The sequence below is a fragment of the Babylonia areolata genome, chromosome 27 (assembly GCF_041734735.1).
Source record: "Babylonia areolata isolate BAREFJ2019XMU chromosome 27, ASM4173473v1, whole genome shotgun sequence".
NCBI classification, from domain to species: domain Eukaryota; kingdom Metazoa; phylum Mollusca; class Gastropoda; order Neogastropoda; family Buccinidae; genus Babylonia; species Babylonia areolata.
In genome coordinates, this window is record NC_134902.1 from 9,302,875 (window position 1) to 9,324,602 (window position 21,728).

The following is a 21,728-nucleotide window of genomic DNA, read 5'->3' on the forward strand; positions in this document are numbered from 1 at the left end:
TGATTAAAATAGAAGATAAAAGACCATATACATTGGAGGAAATCCAAAGGAAAGTACCTCAAAACAATGCTGTCACTTATTTTGAATATCATGCTTTGATGAATGCTATTCCAGCAGAATGGAAAGAATGGATCAGATAGGCAGACACACAAATTCACACTTTGACAAATGAAAAACATTTTGCAAACAACTTTAATGATAAGCCAAAAGTAATATCAAAATATTTAGATAATCAAACAAATGACAGAGATACCAGAAATCCGTGTGCATGTGGAATCTGGAAAAGAAAATTTGGCATTGAATTAAATAAAGATATCTGGCTAATCCCACATTTTGCAACAAAAGAAGTAAGACTGCGTGAACTGCAATGGAAGATCCTCCATAACATATACCCAACAAATATTCTGCTACATAAAATGAATGTGACTGATGACAATAAATGCACGACTTGCAAAGATGTGGTAGATTTTATTGAACACTTCTTTTTTGAATGCCCAAATATCAATGATTTTTGGAAAGCAGTTGAACGTTATATAAGTAGTAACATTGGGAAAAAAGTACAATTGACAGTAAACGAAGTCTTGTTTGGTTTTCAAAACAAAGAAATTAAAAACTGCACGGTAAATACTATAAACAGAATAATACTTATTGGAAAGATGTGCATAAGTATTGCCAAGAAAACTAAAACATCTCCAATCTTAGTAATTTTTGAACAGCAAGTCTCACGTCGAAAAATACAGTTCATATAGAATAAACATAATGCTTGACAACATTGATAATGCTCTGCATATACATGGCACATACCTAATTATATATGAAAACTGCAATGACGTTGTTGACTAAGGTAGTAACAGCAATAATTATGCATCTAATTGATATCATTATCATTCCTCTTCAGCTCCTCCTCCGAGTACCTGTTATTATTATTATCATTATTGCTATTTTGACTATTATTGCTGTTGTCGTCATCATTGTCTTTTGAGAACGAAATGGGTGAAAATGTCACATACAATGCACACTAATGCATAAAGAAACCCAGACATACGTATGCACATGCAGAATATTAAAGCACGCAACAAATGTCCATCATTCGAAAACCCACACACAAGAGAAGCATGAATGGGACTATTCCTATCTCCTTTTTCTTTATCACACAAAATGTTCTTTTCTATTTGAATATTTTGCTCTGCTACCATCAATATTACTATCATTATCAGTATGATAAGAATGAATTTTGTTGTTGTTGTTGTTGTTGCTGCTGCTGTTGTTTTTTTTGTTTTTTTTTGTTTTTTTCTTTTTCGGTCAATGAAGAAAGCCACGTGCAGAGCACAAAGAAAAAAAGTATTTTAAAGGAAAAGAAAAAAGGGACCCCCACCCCCGAAACCCCCACCCCCCCAAAAAAAAACTCACAAAAAACCCCCAACGGTAACGATAATAACAAATAACTACATATGAATAGGGGAGAAAACACAAGTTTTCCTTACCGATAGAAATTAGTCAAAAGACCGATGTGTATTCGAGGGTCTTTTTGCTTTAATTGATCTACACGATGTGCGTCTTCAAGTAAGGCGCGTCGCATGCAAAATGACGACAATTTTATGTGAGTTCACACGTCTCTTTGTGAAGGTCAAGGTATTCGTGTCAGGGTTGTGTGTCATCAGGGCCGTAACTCTCCGTTTCCAGACATTTGCATTGAGATTTGCAATGCAAATGTCTGGAACAGAAGAGGCATTTGTCTTGAGACCAAGCTAAAGGTCTACAGAGCAGTAGTTCTCCCCCACACTACTGTACGCCTGCGAAACTTGGACAGTGTACCAACGACATGCCAAGAAGCTGAACCACTTCCACACAACATGCCTCAGGAAGCTACTCAACATCAAGAGGCAAGACAAGACCCCAGACACAGAGGTGAAAAAGCCACCCTTCCCAGCATCTTCACCATCCTGATGCAGTCCCAGCTTCGCTGGGCTGGACACGTGGCGCGCATGCCAGACCATCGGCTGCCCAAAAGGCTCTTCTATGGCGAGCTGCAACAAGGGAAGAGATCACACGGAGGTCAGAAGAAGCGCTTCAGAGATACTCTGAAAGTCTCTCTGAAAGCGTTTGATATCAACCCTGACTCCTGGGAGGAATCTGCAGTGGACCGTGACAAATGGCGCGCTGCTGTGCACAAAGGTACCAAGTTGTGCGAGGCCAACAGGACTGCTGCAGCTGTTCAGAAGAGGCAGGCCAGAAAGTCACGGGCAAACAAGCTCCCTGACAATGGTATGCCTGTCTTTGTCTGCCCCAACTGTCAGCGAACATTTCGTGCGCAGATTGGACTATTCAGCCATCTGCGCATTCACAGATAGATTCATGAGCATACGACTCACTTTGTTGGAAAGAAAAGAGCTGCATAGTTTAAAAAATGAATAGAGGCTAAAAAAAAAAATCAAAAAAAAAAAAAAATCAATAATACATTGATATAGCATTTCTTTAAAAAGAATGTGAACACATCCGTCACATAATTTATCCGTACTGTATCAAGAAATGTTTATTTATTTACTTATTTGTCTATGTATTTATTAAGATGTTTCACTACAGCGCATATTCTTGAAGCTCTATGCATTTTACAACATCATGTCATTGCCAACATTGTTGCATGTTTCCATGACACTTTTCATTTCTCTTTTCCTGTCCATTTGCAGGTAACACTGTATAACGACCACAGCAGAAAGATGTTGATGAATGAATGTAAGATTTGTGGAATGGATGGGTGAATGATGGGGAATTAAAAAATTGTTGAAAAAAAACAACAAGAAAAAAACAGGAGAATTTCAACCATCCAATTGTTTCCCACATTTTAAGATATTCAACATAGTTTACATAGTTTACAAATTGGCAAACAGCAAGCAGTATTTCCTTTTTGTTCTCATTTTCAATATGAAATTGGATATCTGTCTTAACATGTATCTTCTATGTGTTTGAATATGTATGTTGTGCATATATATATATATATATATATTTTTTTTTTTCTCTTCTTCTTTTTTTTCCCCCTCAAAGCCTGACTAAGCGCGTTGGGTTAAGGCTAATTTACACTAGGCATCTCAACTCCCAGCAACTAGTTGTGCTAGCGTTGCCGAGCTAGATGAGGAAGGATATTGTGAGTTGGTGGCAGTTGTCGACCTTTTATTTTTAGACCTAGCCTATCTGGTTTTCCCGATCAAGATGCGCTTCAAGTTGCCGTAGCTGAAATAGATATCACCTCCCACCCAATATCCTATGGAGTTGGCCGCCAACTTCGACGTTGGCGCCAGTTGACATGCGCGTTTACACAAGATGCGCTGAGTTGAGGCAACCTTTTTCTCCACCGCGTGGCATTGCTCGACTCGCAAGCCAAGCCTCGCTCGCACGCACGCAGTGTGTGTTTTTTGGACGCGATAACTACGATTTAAGTTGATTTACGTTGACAGAGGTTGTGGCAACTAGTTTGTGTGGGTTACTGCATCTTATCTCAACTTGTACAGTTGGTGTGCGCACAGTATATAAACCAGACCATCACACGATATCTTTGCGCGCATTTCATTCAAATCTTTGGCTGCTGCTAGGGTTTTTCACTGTCGACCCTGCAACAACAAGATGTCGAGTCCTGATTCCGCAGTTGTTCCTGATGATGTGCCGTCGGCTCCTGGAGATGCTGCAGAGCACACCCCGGGGATCGAGTCCACCCCCACCCAGACTGACAAGAAGGGCAAGTCCCTCAAGCAGCCAAGGCTCACCGAGAATCAAAAGGAGCAGGTCTTGGATTTTCTGAAGAGAAATCCCTTTCTTTTCGACAAGAGGCAAGATGGACTGAATAGCTACCCCGAGAGCTTTATTTATACTATCTTGGAAGTTGAGCCAAAACCCACACCAACTACATGTCAACTTTCCAAGTTAAGCACAAGTTAACGCAACAGTTGTTGGCAGTTGGTGGTAGTTGCCAGTAAAAATGCTGTATAAAAGCGCCCAGCGCTTGCTGCGCGTGTGACGTGGCGGGGAGGCGGGGCTTATTTAAAAAAAAAAAAAAACTGCATTCGCAAGGGAGTTGAGGCAACCTGAATTCGGTAACTAGTTGACCAACGTTGAGCGGAGATATCGTTAGTTGACGCTCAACTTAGCTCAACTAGTTGAGCTAAGATACCGGCCTAGTGTAAATGTAGCCTTACGCTGCTGGTCAGGCATCTGCTTGGCAGATGTGGTGTAGCGTATATGGATTTGTCCGAACGCAGTGACGCCTCCTTGAGCTACTGAAACTGAAAACTGAAACTGTTGTGCATATAGCATTGAGTGTGAGTTCGTGTACAAGTGTGTGCGTGTGTCTGCATGTCTGTGTGTGTGTGTAAGTGCGTACATGCATATTCTCATTTGCATGTGTGTGTATTGATGTTTATGTTTATGTTTTTGTTTTGTTTTTTATCATTTTTTCTAGCATACAAATGTCAGTGTTATATGCACCAAAAATGTTAACAGTCACTATAAAACGAATCTAAAAACAAGATAAAAAATAAAAAGTAAATTAACAAATAAATAATATAAAAAATTGTATAATTAATAATAATATTAAATGACTATTTTTTGTTCAATCTGCAATTTTCGAACATCTTTCTCTAACGGGATTTTCATTCCTTTCAGCTCATTTTCAAAACAAAACATTCATTTGGATTACTGTACAGATTAAATAATGTTTGCAGAGTGTAAAAAAAAGAAGAAGAAAAAAAGGGTAAACTCTGGCCAGGGTAAGATCTGGCCTGTTACACTGGAATGGACGTCAACATTTTCTACATAGGTCTCAACAAACCAGCAACAGAAATCCACATTTTTATTATCAGAAACGTGACTTTGAACTCTTTGGAAACGCCTCCAGTGATGGTGAGGGATGGAGAGCAGACAGGACCACTGACCACAGACACCAACACACCAGTGACAGGAACAGGAGACTGACGTCACAAACAGCAACACGAACACCGAAGGGACAACGAGGGCCGGAGACAGGAGGACCAGGAGAACAGAGACAGAACCCAGGACTGCAGACAGTGTCCACCTTAGGTCGCTGTCAGACGACAGGCAGGAAGCTGGAAGCTCCAGGCATGGACACATTGACCAGTACGGCAGTCATCGTGGTCACCGTGGCCTTGCTGGTGAAGGAGATGACGTACGTCACGTGGCCCCAGGACTCCGCACTTATGTGGAAGTAGTGCAGAGCGGACCCCAGCCTGCAGGCAGGAACGGGCAGCAGCACACCAGGCCTCCCATCAACAAGGCTAGAGGACTGGATGCCCGCCCCCACCTCCACAACAAGACGGACGACAGACACTGTCATGTACCACAGCAGCAGGTATACAAGACGACACACTGAAAACACCTGACATAGACCAAACATAAAGACAAACAATAAACTGAACGTATTAACAAAGAGACAGGTTCAAACACCATGACAGAAGATATGGGAAATGAGAACAGCAACGATCACGTTTATGTTGACGGGAAGATATGTAACAGATGAAGCAAACAAGACAGAGGACTGTGACACTGATATCAGGGATGATATGATTTTCCCTACACATCAGTCCACAGAATGTTGTGAAGACAACAGAGTCGGACAGGGAGGGAGACTGTAGGAGACAGGACGAGACAGGACAGGAAGTGCTGACAGACATGACAAACAGAGACACAGACAAACCTGCCAGTAACCAACCAGCTAAAACATCAAAGCAAGAAGAAAAACTGGACAGTCGTTGTGATGATGACAACAGAGCAGAACAAGACGACAGTCAACAAATCACAAAACTTAGCTCACATGAACGGACAGCTGACAGTGAAGACACTCACACTAATAGTAATACAAATACGCAAGGGAATTCCCCTTCTGCTAAACTTGGCAAGACGCCGAACAGGCCTTTCACTTTCACTGCGTTGACGGCCAGCACGGAATACACGGAAAAAGACAACAGCACAAGCATGACACGCAGACAGGGGGGGGGGGGGGGGGGGGGTGAACTCAGTTGACAAACAGTTAAACAACTCTGCATATGTTCACAAAATGAACATCTCAAGCACCAAAATAAAATTAAAATTTCTCAATTACAATGTAAACGGCTTGCTCCAAGAACTGGGCGATAATGATTTCATTGATTTTTTTCAATTGTGTGAGATTATTTGTTTAACGGAAATATTTGTTATTGCAGAATTTGAATCTGACATATTCAGCGACTTTCTCTTTTATTCACTTCCAAGGCTTCTAAATTGTCACACCATGGTAGGTATTCAGGGGAAGTTATTGTCATAATCAGGAAAATACTTTTTAATTACACATACTACTTTTTTCATATTAAGTAAATTCAGATCACAACGGAAAACACTACAGTTATTAAGTTTAGTAAAACTGTATTCGGAACCAATAAAGATGTTATGTGTATACGTTCTTATATTCCCCCACATGATTCAAACTACTGGAAGACACATCTAGATGGATATGGTATAGAGTTGCTGGAAGGTTGTTATCTTCAATTACAAGACATGTATAATGATTTTTATGTTTTGATGTTTGGTGACTTCAATGCCAGAACTTCCAGCGCTAACTACTGCTCAGTGGACACCGATTTTTCAAGTTCATTGAAATCACAGAGTGATTTTCCCTGTGAATCACATGACGACTGCCACAATGCTTTTGGTGATCAATTGCTGGAATTATGTAGCATGTTTGATTGCATTATTTTAAATGGACTGAGGGAGAAAGGTTTTGACAGAAGTTTTACTTACGTATCTAGTTTGGGTTGCAGTGTAATAAATTGTTTCATTATTTTTAATGATCTTTATGTTAGTGTGAATATTGTTTGGCTGGATGTTCATAATGTGTCAGAGTCTGATCACTTGCTGGTAGTTTTGACATGTTTGCTGGAAGAAACTGATATGATAAAAGAAGAAAAGAAGGAATCAGCAAAGAATTCTGGAATGTTCAAGAAAAATGTACCGAAAGCAAAGAAAGTGGCAGAGTTTATCAGAAAATGGAAAAGTAGTGATATTCAAGATATGCTGCAAACAGCAAGTGACACTCTGGTACATGATACCAGTGAAGCTGGAGTCTGTTAATTGTAATTTTGCTATCATGCTCTCTCCTTCACAGCTTACTCCAGCATAGTGCAACATACTAACTGAATCATTTGAGTCACTTTAACACAGTATGAGCTTTATCTAAATGTATACTGTCAGTGTACTTTCATTAAATCAGCATAGCTTCAACCACTTCAATTACACTGTTTAAAGGTATTAGACATGTCATTTGCTGTCAGTGTTTGGCCTTCACACATACACATTATTTATGTTATGTTGTTGCCTACTCCAAACCAAGTGATAGTCTTTCCATTGCAATATATGATGTGCTTACTATCCACTTGCATTCCTGACATGTACTTATTGACCTTTGTTTATTTGTGTCTTAATCAGGCATTTATCTTTTTTCTCTTCTTTTTATCTTCTTAATAACTATTGTAGAAATAAAACACTAGAAAAACCAGTTTGTGAGTGGCGTCTTCAGTTTCTATTCAGTAAATCAGTAATTCTGTTGTACCGTCCCTTTATATCATATAAACCACTGTGTTCAATACAACATGGCTACAAAAGTGGCCTCACCGACAGAATATTGATCCACAACAGAAGACTGATCACAACACAACATAGATCCAAATTATTCCCTTTTAATTTTTTTAATCCTCTTATCCAAAATTCAATTCATAAGCAAACACCCCCATCCATTCAACTTCGCCATTACATATATAATCCAAAGATGTTAAAATGTGTAATATGTATGAATGACTGGCTGACATACATAATCCAAAGATGTTACAATGTGTAATATGCATGAATGACAGTGGTTGACATACTCAAGCCAAACACATCATGATGTGTAATATGCATGAATGACAGTGGTTGACATACTCAAGCCAAACACATCATGATGTGTAATATGCATGAATGACAGTGGTTGACATACTCAAGCCAAACACATCATGATGTGTAATATGCATGAATGACAGTGGTTGACATACCCAAGCCAAACACATCATGATGTGTAATATGTATGAATGACAGTGGCTGACATATAAAAAAATAATATTATAATCCAAAGATGTCATATGTCACAATATGTATGAATGACAGTGGTTGACCTAGAAAACCCAAAGACATCATTATGTGTAATATGTGTGTCACAGAGACTTGCTCTTGTTGCTTATAGTCCAGCCAACCACACAGGACCATATCAGGACTGTCAAATCATACAAATGCTCAACTGCGTCATCACAAAACTGTCACATTTACAAAAAAAACACACAAAGAGAAACCCACAAAACAGTTCATGACACAGTATCCCAACCATTTAGCTCCTTATGCCAATAAGACAAGGCCATGCTGAGGATACCAGCCATTCCACTTAATCTATCATCCCCAGACTGCAAGACATTGCACAAAAAGGAAAAAAAAACAATACTTCAAAGCCAAACAAAAAATCCACAAAAAAATGTCATACTGGCAAATAACACTGCAGAATGGGCAGCGAGTGCCCATCCCAGTGTGTACATCTCATTACCTAATCACCAGTGGAAAACAGCACAATAGTACATCATAGACTGAGGAAAAGAGCAAAAAGTGTCAAGGCTTGCTTGAAAAAAGAAAGGGATGGACTGGGAAGGCAGGAAAGGAAGACAATAGTGAAGGAAGAAAAAAGGCAGAAACAAAGAAAGTGATAGAAAAGAGGAAATTTCTAGCACAGAATTTCCAGAAGGTGGAGATGCTATTTATACTGAAAGACTACCCGGCATCCCCACAAGGGGGGTCACAGTGACTGATATAAACAGCATCCAGACATCATTAGTTGTAATATGTGTGTGACAGTGGTTGACATAAACAATATATAGACATCATGATGTGAAATATGTGTAGAACAGTGGTTGATATAAACGTGAAAATGTCATGAGGTGTAATGTGTGAGTGATGGTGAGTAATATAGATAACACAAAGAGATAATGAGGTGTAAAATGTGAATGACAGTGGGTGATATGATAACATAAAGACATCATGGCGCCGCCTGGAAATAATACTGCTGTAACTCATTTTCTTGCGAATTTGCGATTTTTGGAATAGATGTGTCATAGAAGACACACCATCTGAGAAGGGCCTTTAACCTTAACTTCTAAAAATAAACATGCTGTTATCAAAATAGCAACTCACCGAGGTCAATATTTGGTGGGGGAAAGACTGTCAAGTTAAGAAACATTTTTTTGTATTTGGAGTTTCTAAGATTTTCTGGAAATGCAAGTGCTGTAAGTTGACTTCAGGCTTTTGTACTGCAACATTTACAGACATTGTCTGACTGAAAGTGACGTAACTTCACTTACAATTGTAGTGTCCCGAACCAGTGACCATACAACACTCTTTAAATTAATCCCTGATACCCTCATACAACGATTGTATTCTAAGTAATATGTTAATTTCCTGATTATTTCATTTCGGTAATTATTATGACATACATGTTCATACATCCTATATTGCATTTTCTGATATATATTATTGATGACAAGGCAATGTGCTTTCTATTGATTTACTACAAGAATTGACTTTATGGACCACCCAGCACATTGACTGCATATTCACTCACTCACTCACTCATTCCCTCGACCGCTGGGGTCGTTGGGGGGACATGAGGAAGATGTCATAGCTTGCCACGCCGTTCTGTTGGCAGCTGTCATGAGGAGATCTGGCATCATCATTTGACGTTGTCGGACCAGCTTTTTCTTTGCTGCCCCCATCTGCGCCCTTCCTCTACAGTCCCTTGCAGGATGGTTTTGGAGAGGGTGTTATGTCGTATGACGTGACCAAACCATGCCATCTTCCGTCGTTTGACAGTCGCCAGCAGTGGTTCTTGGGGCCCAACAAGGTTGCTGACCAGGTTCCGCACATAGTCATTGGTCTTGTGCTCCTTGTAGGAGATGTGTAGTAGTCTCCTCAAGCACTTGGTTTCGAATGCTTGGATTCTTCTTTCTGTTTCTGCCATCAGTGTCCATGTCTCACATCCATATAAGAGGATGGAGACCACTAGTGACTTGTAGAGCAGGAATTTTGTGTGGAATCTGATGTTGCTCTTCCATACCCTGTTCAGTCTGGCCATTGCTGCCATTGCAGAATTAATCCTATTTCCGATTTCTGCTGTGCAGGTGGCGTCTTTGGACAGGGTTGCTCCCAGGTACTTGAAGCTGGTCACTTCTTCCAAGGGCTCACCATTCATGGTTATGTTGGCACTGATGTTAGTTGTGCTGTTGACCATGACCTTTGACTTCTCTGGTGCTGACCTCCATGCTGAGGAACTGAGGTAAAAGGAACACTCTAGTAATGATGCCAGCACGAAGCACCAACAGGTGAACAAAGAAGTCAGGACGAAGATGAAGGCAGCCAAAGAAAACTGGATAGAGGAGCAGTGCGAAGAAGTTGAGAAAGGCATGGAAGCAGGGAACAGCAAAAGAGCCTATAGCACGCTCAAGACCCTCACTAAGACTAGCCAGCCAAGATCAGCTGTCATCGAAGATAAGGATGGCAAGCTACTGACAGATAGCAAAGAAGTCCTGAAGAGGTGGACAGAATACTGTGACGGCCTCTACAACTACCAGCTCAATCCAGACTCATCCATATTGCAGGACAACCCACGATCCACAGACAGTGAGGAAAATCTCCAAGTATTGAAGGAGGAGGTTGAGGCTGCAATACAGAGTCTGAAGCCAGAGAAATCCCCAGGAGTGGACAACGTCCCATCTGCGCTTTTGAAGTACGGAGGGAAGGAGACCACAGAAGCACTAACAATGCTATGTCAGAAGATGTGGACAGAAAAGAAGTGGCCAACAGAATGGACCCAATCGCTGGTGATTCCTTTACCCAAGAAGGGCTACCTCAAGCAGTGTCAAAATTACAGGACTATAAGTCTGATTAGCCACCCAAGCAAAGTCATGCTCCGCATCATCCTCAACTGATTGAAATCCAAGGCTGAGGAGCTGCTATCAGAAGAACAAGCAGGCTTTAGAAAAGGACGGACCACTGTCAAACAAATATTCAACTGTCGAGTCCTCATTGAAAAACATCTACAACACCAAAAGGACATCTTTCACAACTTCATCGACTTTAAAAAGGCATTCGATCGGGTGTGGCACAGCGGCCTCTGGCAAGTACTGAGAGGCTTCAACATTGATGAAGGGCTCATTCAAGTCATCCAGGCCCTCTATGAACATTCCAGCAGTGCAGTGCTCCTCAACAATCAACAAGGACAGTTCTTTCGGACCACAGTCGGAGTCCGTGAACACCGAGCTCCAGGATCTAACAAACAGACTGACTACAAGAGCAAGTGCTTACTGCATATTGGAAGGAGACAAACTGTATATGGAAGGAGCTGCTGTTCATGATATTGCTTTACTTCTTCAAAGTGATGTTGTACAAAGTGTTGTGAAACATGATTACAGAATCATGTTTAATGCTGAGAATGTTCACAATGGTATGCTTGGTGGTACATGCATGTCATCAGAACAGGGAGCTTCTAATTATAATAATAATAATAATGGTACTTATATAGCGCTAAATCTTGTGCATAAACAAATCAAAGCGCTTTGGCACCAGTCATTCTCATGCAAGCGTAACTCTAAAACTGAAAAAAACTAAAAAGACAAGGAAGAGGCAGGGAAGGGAGGCTACTTTGGGAAGAGGTGGGTTTTAAGGCCAGACTTGAAAGAGCTGAGTGTGGAGACTTGACGAAGCGAAAGAGGAAGTTCATTCCAATTGCAAGGTCCAGAGACAGAGAAAGAACGGTGGCCAACAGTCGAGAGTTTTAATCTGGGTATATGTAAGTGGAGTGGATCCGAAGCTGATCGTAGTGAGCGAGATGGAGTGTAGAGGTGAAGGCAGCCACAGAGATAGGAAGGGGCTGATTTGTGAATACATTTGTAGCATAGAGTGCTGATCTTGTACTTTATTCGGTGTGAGACAGGGAGCCAGTGGAGATGTTGCAAAAGAGGAGTGGTGTGCTCAGATCTTTTCTTTCTGAGGACGAGTCGGGCAGCAGAATTTTGTATGCGCTGAAGGGACTGAATGGATGAAGCAGGCAAACCAGACAATAGAGAGTTACAGTAGTCAAGGCGAGAGAGAATGAGAGAAACGACAAGTCTAGATGTTGCGTCAGTGGACAGATATTTCCGGATGGAACTGATGCGCCACAGTTGACAGTAGCAGGATTGACATGTCTGATTGATAAATGTTTGCATGGACAGTGTGTTGTCAAGGACAACGCCGAGGTTCCTGACTGAAGTGGACAGAGGGATGGATGTACTGCCAAGTTTGATTGCATTAGTTGTAATGGAAGAGAGTTTTTGTTTAGTTCCTATGATCATTGCTTCAGTTTTGTCCACGTTCAATTGTAACTTATTTAGAGTCATCCAATTTTGAATATCCAGGAAGCAGTTAGATGTTTCTTGCAAGAGCGACAACAGTTTTTCAGGTGTATCACTCTTCTGGAGTTGAGTGTCATCAGCATAAGAATGATGACTGACATTATGGCGGTTGATAATTTCAGCGAGAGGAGCAGTGTACAGTGTGAAGAGCACCGGGCCTAAAACAGATCCCTGTGGGACTCCATGTTCAATTTTAACGGGTTCAGACTGGAAATTATCAACAATGACAGACTGGAATCGATCAGTGAGATAAGATTTGAACCAGTTTAGAACAGTGCCGTTGATACCAAATGTAAAATGAAGACGGGAAAGAAGGATTGAATGGTCTATCGTGTCAAAGGCGGCTGACAAGTCGAGAAGAGTGAGAAGGGAGATCTGTCCTGAGTCGGACGCTAGAAGTAGGTTATTCAGGATGTGGAGGAGAGTGGTTTCGGTGCTGTGGTCAGCACGATAGGCAGACTGAAATGGGTGGATGAGATTGTTGAAACAAAGGTGATTGTTGAGCTGCTTCAGGATGGCTTTTTCAAGGAGTTTGGACAGGAATGGAAGATTAGAAACTGGTCGATAGTTGTGATGACATTATGACATACACATTACAGAATGCATGTGTTTGTTTCTCACAGCAGGGATCAGCAAGGCCTGTTTTTTGTTGATGTGCCAGTGTGATCAGATTCTTTCATGATTTGTCACAGTCCCTTCAGCTGAATAATGACTATTTGTTTAAGTTGTGAATGTGGATGCCTGTGTTGAGAGGATGGGAGAGGAACAGGAATGTGTGACTGAATCTGATTTGGAGGCCACTGTCCACTTACTCAGATCAGAGACAATTCTGGAGCACATGCTGAAAAAGTCTCTAACAAGTGGATGAATTTGATCATGATATCCTGCTTGCAGCATTGAAACAGTCTTTGTTTAATGATGACATTGAATCAGAAGTTTCCTCAAATTATCAAAGTGACAGTGACGAATACATCCCCTCAAGAGCAGAACCAAGAAATCTAGAATGCTCTTAAACAGATATCAGCTCTGATGAGGACAATGTTGGTGTTCCATGTACTGATGTAGCACTCCTTACAGTATTGGTATTTCCACAACAGGGCCATCTGCCACAGAACCAGATATGACAACTTTTGGGGTTGTGGGAAATGAAGCAGAAATCTGCAACAATGCGGATGTTGTTTTTAAATATTTTTTTCATAATGAACACTTGTTCAGTGCTTTTTCTCATAGCTCAACGCGTTTTACATGTACAACAAACCTCACTGGCAGTAAATTACAAGTTAGTAAAATAAACCAAAGTATATGCTCACTGCAGACAGAAATTATGGCACAACTCATCAAACAAATCTGCACAGACACACACATACACACAACATACATTCACACACACTCATTTATTGTACGATTAAAAGGCACTCAACTGTGAACTCCAATTTAGTTTTCTTCTGCTGCTGATCAGTATAAACAATGTCATAATTATCAACTCATTCAGCCCTGCATCCAAGCAATTCTCTGGTGTCAACATTTGTCTCATTAAAATTCCCACACAAACAGCAAAGAAAGGGAAGTATCTTTTATAGTATTTCCAGATGTGTGCACACATTATTTGGAGAGAAAAAAAACCAACAGTACAATTTCTGTTTGTTTGGGATTGTTTGTTTTTTTGCATCAATATGGCATGGAAGCCTGCTGAGGTTGTAAACACACCAAGGCTGAAAAGGTTCATGTGAAAAGGATGTGTCCTCCATGGAAAGTGTTGCTGATGACAGCTCATTTGGGTCACCATCCGCTGCATCTTCTACAGCAGCAAGTCCATCTCCCTATCCAACTCACACAGAGAATCCAAGGCAATCCAGGAAAAGAATCTGAAATGTGGATGCTTGGAAAATCAAAGTAATAAAAACATTTAAGAAACGGTGGAGAAGCGTATCTTACGAGCACTGGAAAAACCCAAAGAAAAAGAGAACAGAGAACTAAAGTCAGGCTGTGATGACAAGTGTTGAAATAAATATAGAACCAAAACATCAGAAGATGAAAGTACCAAGATTTTCCACAACTTCTGGTAAATGGGTTGTTTAACAAAACAATGAGATTACTTGTGCAAAGCAATAACAAAAATGCACTGACAAAACCATGTTCCAGGAGAAATTATTCTTATGTATACCATCTTGACATTCGGGGAAATTGTGTGAAGGTATGCAGGAAGATGTTTCTGGACACTTTGGACGTAAGTGATACCTTTGTCACCACAGCTCTGAAAAAAGTGACTTTCTTAGAGACCTGTGATACAGGAAATAGAGGGAAGCATTCTGAAAGAGGAAACTCCAAATATACTGAAAAGAAGGACATTTTAAAAAGTACATAAATAGCTTTCTGAGAATTAAGAGTCATTATGCAAGGAAAAACTCAAAGCGAGAATATTTGGAAGTTTCTCTCGGTCTCCAAAAGACGTATGATATGTACGTTGAAAAGCGACAAAGTGAAGGTTGTAAGACACCAGCAAGTGAAACCACATACCGCAATGTATTCAACCATGAATTCAACATCAGCTTCCATAAATGCATGAAAGATCGCAGTGAGATGTGTGCTGCTCATGAAAATGGATATGTTACTGAAACAAGTGAACAAGAATACAATGAGCACATTGAGTTGAAAGAATAAAGCAGAAAAGTAAAAAAAACAAAATAAAGGCAACTTAACTAGACGATCAAACTCTCGCAGCTGCTGTGTTTGATCTCCAAGAAGTTCTTCCTACCCCTTCAAGTGCTGAGTCATGCTTGTATTATAAAAGAAAATTCAATACATACAACATGATGGAGTATGATTACCGGAATGGACAAGGGTATTGTCATGTCTGGCCAGAGACAGAAGCACTCCGGGGATCAAATGAGAGTGCATCGTGTGTTTACAAATACCTGGCACGCCTCAGTGGAGATGGCATAAAGAAAGTTGTCTTATTTTCTGACTGCTGCGGAGGGCAAGACAGGAACAAAAACTTCCTGACTATGCTCTGGTATGCCATCCACAAATTCAAGTTTGATAATATTCATCATATTTTCTTTGTCAGTGGTCACAGCCAAAATGAAGGAGACAGCATGCATTCCATTACTGAGAGGAGTAGCAGGCATATACCTGTGTACACACCCAGCCAATGGGCTCAGCTGATGAGAACAGCAAAACGGCAAGCACCCATGTACATTGTTGAAGAGATGGACCGATGTAATTTTTATGACTTTAAGAAAGTGGCCAGAATGATGAAAATTTTTTAACTGGATACTCAAAAAAAGAGAATCAAGTGGCTCAAAGTGAAAAAGTTCAAGCTGTCATCATGAGAACCAAATGTTGTGAGTGTCTTTTATGACTACTCAGAGGAGTGCTGCAAGCTGAATATTTTGCCAAAACTGAGAACAAAGCACAGCATTTCAGATCCTGCTGACATTGAGCTGGAAAACGTCTCACAAAAACCATATCCAATCAGCCAGGAGAAATAGCTGATCTGATCACCCTGTGTGAGAAAAACATCCCACGTGCACATCACAGTACTTTATGTCTTTGCCCCGTGATCACTAGGCTAATTCCCCTTCACTCCCCCTCCCACCCCTCCACACACAGACGCACACAACATAAATATCAGCATGAAGCATTAGAGGGACATAATGCTTTTTCATGGCCAGTAATGATACTGTAATCTGGACTCTTCAAGTCTACAAGCCAGATTTGGCAGCATTGTTTTCTTTTTAAAATGTAACAACTCTCTGAAGTGAGCATGCATGATTGCATTTGCATAAAATTCTTTTTATTGTGACAATTTTAATTAAACATTGTTTCTCAAAATGAAAAAAAATCAAGGATGCTAATGATTTCAAATGTACCACAGCCTTTACAATGCCTACTGTTCTGAACATATTGGTTGATAGCTCTGAATGAATGCTCAAATAGAAGATGTATGGCTAAATTAATTAGAAGTGATTCCAAGATAATTGATTTTTAGACATTCCATCATATTTTGTTGTGCCACTTACACATGGCTAGATTATTGAATATTTTGTTTCTTTGAATTACACTTGACTGTTCAGTTTTGTGTTATTCATGCAATGTTTACAAATCATAGTTCGAGAAGTTTATTAAAACATTACATTGAAATTATCTGTTTTTGTGACATTTTGTTCTTGTTCAAAATGTGGTAAAGTTGATTTTGTTTTTCTTTTTTACTTGTTTATGTTAAACAAAATGATAACGAAGGTCAGCTTCTATATATAAGTCAGCAGTTGTTCCTCAAGAGTGTTCAGATGTTGCTGCTTTAGACTGGTTCACAAAATGCCACTCATGAAAGAAAAAACTAATGCCACTCACTAAAGAACAAACTAACAATGTGCCCCAGCATGTAAAGAATGTCTTTGGAAACGCTATACTTTACAATTATTTTCAGATATGAAAAGACTATTAAACTGAGTATGATACTACTGTTGTAACTCTAAACCACTGCCTGATCTGCTGAAATATCACTATAATTCAGGATACAACTGCTGTAAGTTAACTTACTTCAGTTTTATCTTATACATATTTCTCAATACAAAAACTGTAACTTTACTTACTGCAGTATTTTTTCCAGATTTTATGAAAAAAATTCACGATCTTCAAATATTTTATAATATACATAGATATTTTGCAAAAACGACAAGATATTCTGACTTCCTGATTTGTAATGTTGCTTCATGAATAATTATGATCCATTATGATGAAAAATAGCTGAAATAATCAGTTTTTTCCTTCTCCTGTAAAATTACAAATTTATACTTATGGCAGTATTATTTCCGACTGGTGATGGGCGAAATGTGAGTGTGACAGGCGTCAAGTATGCTGACATGCAGACAGACAGTGTCAACATGTGATAATATTTGTATATATCAGCATACCATTATCAGTCACTGCATTAATGTTGTCATTAAAACTATGTCTACTACTGCTACATGTACATTTTTCAGCAGCTCTCTATCGTCTAATTATAGTGTCCATTTTGTTATGACACCATGGTATTCCAATCATATTCTACATATCATCCATGCTTTTCTGTAAATTTGTGTTTTCTGTCAGCACATTATAAAAGGATGCTGCACTGTACAGTACTTCAGAATGACAGTAGTCTGTCAGTTCTTTAATTGTTAAGTAGTCACTGGCAGGCCTTTAGGATAAAAAGAAAAATTAACTGTGCACTACAGTGCTCCCAACATTTAAAAAAAAGTATCCTGGCTATTTGAGAAAAATATCTACCAAACGATTTACTTGTACACTTATAAACTATAAACACAACTATTCATCAAACAGTTTTGACACAGAAATATTGACCTTATATGCTCCTATATAACTATTCACAGAATGTCACACAATGGTACACACAGGAATCATTGCCTGATAATTAACATACAAACATTTATTTGAAATGTTCACACAGCAATAAACATAGGAATAATCATTTCCATTTCACATACAAATGTTCATCTGATAATGTTTCCACTATTGTATATACAAGGATAATCACTCAATATGTTCACACAGGAATATCTATTTGATATGTTTACTCAGCAACACATAGGAAATTTAGTCAGTGACATGCCAACACAACCAAAGTTCAGGTAAAGAAAAGATCCCAGCCTGATCTGCGGACTGTACAGCTGTCACTACAACCTGCCTCACACAGCATCTCCATGTCAGAGATACCACTGCATTATCACAACCCTTATCATGCACTGAAATCCAGTATGAAAACACTGTGTGTCACTGTAGATCCATGTCCAGATGAGTAGTGATCTACAGTCCAAGGATTGTCTATCATTATCATCATCATCAACATGCATGTGTGTCACAACTTTTACTATCCCTAATAAGATCAAACAATGGAATACCATCTATTTTAGTCACAACAAGAACAATAAAGTTTTCAAACCAGCAACAAAATGAAAAAAACAACAAATAAAGGATGACAACTGCAGCTAATGGCTGTGATCAGCTTTCTGTCTGCACTCCATGAGACATGAAGGATGTGCTTGACATACTGAAGGAAGACTTCAGTCTTATGTCATGCATCAAAAGTGATGCTGGATCAGTGCTAAGGAAGTGCTGGTCCATGTGTTTCTTTCCTGGAGGATCAATGTGCACAACTCTGTTTTCGTGGTTTTTCTTTTGGCAGTGTTACCATCAGTTGGCTGATTATGTGGATGATTCTGTAGCTTCAGCCTGCACACCCCTCCTCCCACCAACACCCTTCCCCAAAGAGTTTGGTGCATGTTGCCACCTCCCCACCACCATCACTCAAAGCTCATCACAACAACAAGTTACCACAGACTGTGCAGCCAACTGCTTTTGTTTTTTCAGCAGTTTCAGTTTCAAGGAGCTGTCAAAGTGTGCACACTGATCCATATAGGCTGCATCACATCTGTGTAAAAAAAAAAAAAAAAGCGAAAAGGCAGATACCTAAACTGCGCATAAACCCAATGTGCTAGTAAGGCAGTAGAACAGGGAATCAGTTTCCAAAACACCGGACAGACTGAGGATCAATGAATGATGTTCTGCTATCTTACACAATCCTTACAAATGTCTTAACATTCACACAATCTGTTAAAAGTTATGATATAGTTTTTTATATCAGTTATATATCATCTCTATGCAAGCTTGCATGGGTGAAAATAAGTCTCTATATTTGACAGCATAAAATGTTCAAATATCCCACTGACACTGATTAATAGTGATGATATTTAAAAAGCACAGAATGTTCAATCATTCTATTTCCATGGATTAAAAAGGAAGATGTTCACAGCACTGGCAAGATAAATTCATAACATTTGCAAGATGAATAACTGTATACATGGTAAGTGTGAGAGGGCAGGACTGACTGTGAATGGCACTTTCTGCTTCATTTCTCTCACACACTACTGCTGGTCAAAGACACTGGTGCCAACAATCTTCTGTCGCTGACGAATGAGAAGATCGCGCAGGGTCTTCCCGGTTTGTGTCAACTGTCGGTCGAGGTCGTCACCTGCACACAGACAGCAAGACAGTGACAGCCTGTGGTCTGAAACACACTGAAACAGTGTGTTATTCTCTTCTGTGTGACAACATCACACAAGGATTAGGGAGTGATAAGTAATGACACAAGGATTAGGGAGTGGGGACAGTGATGACACAAGGATTAGGAGTGGATACAGTGATGAAACCAGGATTAGGGAGCGGGTACAAAGACAACACAAGGATTAGGGAGTGGGTACAGAGACAACACAAGGATTAGGGAGTGGGTACAAAGACAACACAAGGATTAGGGAGTGGAGACACAGGGAGAGGGGACAGTGATGACACAAGGGTTGGGGAGTGGGGACAGTGATGACACAAGGGTTGGGGAGTGGGGACAGTGATGACACAAGGGTTGGGGAGTGGGGACAGTGATGACACAAGGGTTGGGGAGTGGGGACAGTGATGACACAAGGGTTAGGGAGTGGGGACAGTGATGACACAAGGGTTAGGGAGTGGGGACAGTGATGACACAAGGGTTGGGGAGTGGGGACAGTGATGACACAAGGGTTAGGGAGTGGGGACAGTGATGACACAAGGGTTGGGGAGTGGGGACAGTGATGACAGAAGGGTTAGGGAGTGGGGACAGTGATGACACAAGGGTTAGGGAGTGGGGACAGTGATGACAGAAGGGTTAGGGAGTGGGGACAGTGATGACACAAGGGTTAGGGAGTGGGGACAGTGATGGCACAAGGGTTGGGGAGTGGGGACAGTGATGACAGAAGGGTTAGGGAGTGGGGACAGAGATGACACAAGGGTTAGGGAGTGGGGACAGTGATGACACAAGGGTTGGGGAGTGGGGACAGTGATGACACAAGGATTAGGGAGTGGGGACAGTGATGACACAAGGATTAGGAGTGGATACAGTGATGAAACCAGGATTAGGGAGCGGGTACAAAGACAACACAAGGATTAGGGAGTGGGTACAGAGACAACACAAGGATTAGGGAGTGGGTACAAAGACAACACAAGGATTAGGGAGTGGAGACACAGTTAGAGGGGACAGTGATGACACAAGGGTTGGGGAGTGGGGACAGTGATGACACAAGGGTTGGGGAGTGGGGACAGTGATGACACAAGGGTTGGGGAGTGGGGACAGTGATGACACAAGGGTTAGGGAGTGGGGACAGTGATGACAGAAGGGTTAGGGAGTGGGGACAGTGATGACACAAGGGTTGGGGAGTGGGGACAGTGATGACACAAGGGTTAAGGAGTGGGGACAGTGATGACACAAGGGCTGGGGAGTGGGGACAGTGATGACACAAGGGTTGGGGAGTGGGGACAGTGATGACAGAAGGGTTAGGGAGTGGGGACAGTGATGACACAAGGGTTAGGGAGTGGGGACAGTGATGGCACAAGGGTTGGGGAGTGGGGACAGTGATGACAGAAGGGTTAGGGAGTGGGGACAGAGATGACACAAGGGTTAGGGAGTGGGGACAGTGATGACACAAGGGTTGGGGAGTGGGGACAGTGATGACACAAGGATTAGGGAGTGGGGACAGTGATGACACAAGGATTAGGAGTGGATACAGTGATGAAACCAGGATTAGGGAGCGGGTACAAAGACAACACAAGGATTAGGGAGTGGGTACAGAGACAACACAAGGATTAGGGAGTGGGTACAAAGACAACACAAGGATTAGGGAGTGGAGACACAGGGAGAGGGGACAGTGATGACACAAGGGTTGGGGAGTGGGGACAGTGATGACACAAGGGTTGGGGAGTGGGGACAGTGATGACACAAGGGTTGGGGAGTGGGGACAGTGATGACACAAGGGTTAGGGAGTGGGGACAGTGATGACACAAGGGTTAGGGAGTGGGGACAGTGATGACACAAGGGTTAGGGAGTGGGGACAGTGATGACAGAAGGTTTAGGGAGTGGGGACAGTGATGACACAAGGGTTGGGGAGTGGGGACAGTGATGACACAAGGGTTAGGGAGTGGGGACAGTGATGACACAAGGGTTGGGGAGTGGGGACAGTGATGACACAAGGGTTAGGGAGTGGGGACAGTGATGACACAAGGGTTAGGGAGTGGGGACAGTGATGACAGAAGGGTTAGGGAGTGGGGACAGTGATGACACAAGGGTTAGGGAGTGGGGACAGTGATGACACAAGGGTTGGGGAGTGGGGACAGTGATGACAGAAGGGTTAGGGAGTGGGGACA

The 21,728-nt window shown here is 41.1% G+C and overlaps 1 protein-coding gene across 4 annotated transcripts in view; it reads right to left on the reverse strand.

The window, feature by feature from the left end:
- Positions 1–7,711: 7,711 nt before the first annotated feature.
- The window catches only part of LOC143301203 (epidermal growth factor receptor kinase substrate 8-like protein 2), a 216,393-nt gene continuing 202,376 nt past the window's right edge, over positions 7,712–21,728 (reverse strand). For all 4 annotated transcript variants that reach the window (XM_076615325.1, XM_076615324.1, XM_076615323.1 and 1 more), the window contains one exon: positions 7,712–19,533. In XM_076615325.1, the coding sequence (XP_076471440.1) occupies positions 19,427–19,533 (107 nt within the window). In that variant the 3' untranslated portion in view covers positions 7,712–19,426. The remainder of the gene's footprint in view (positions 19,534–21,728) is intronic.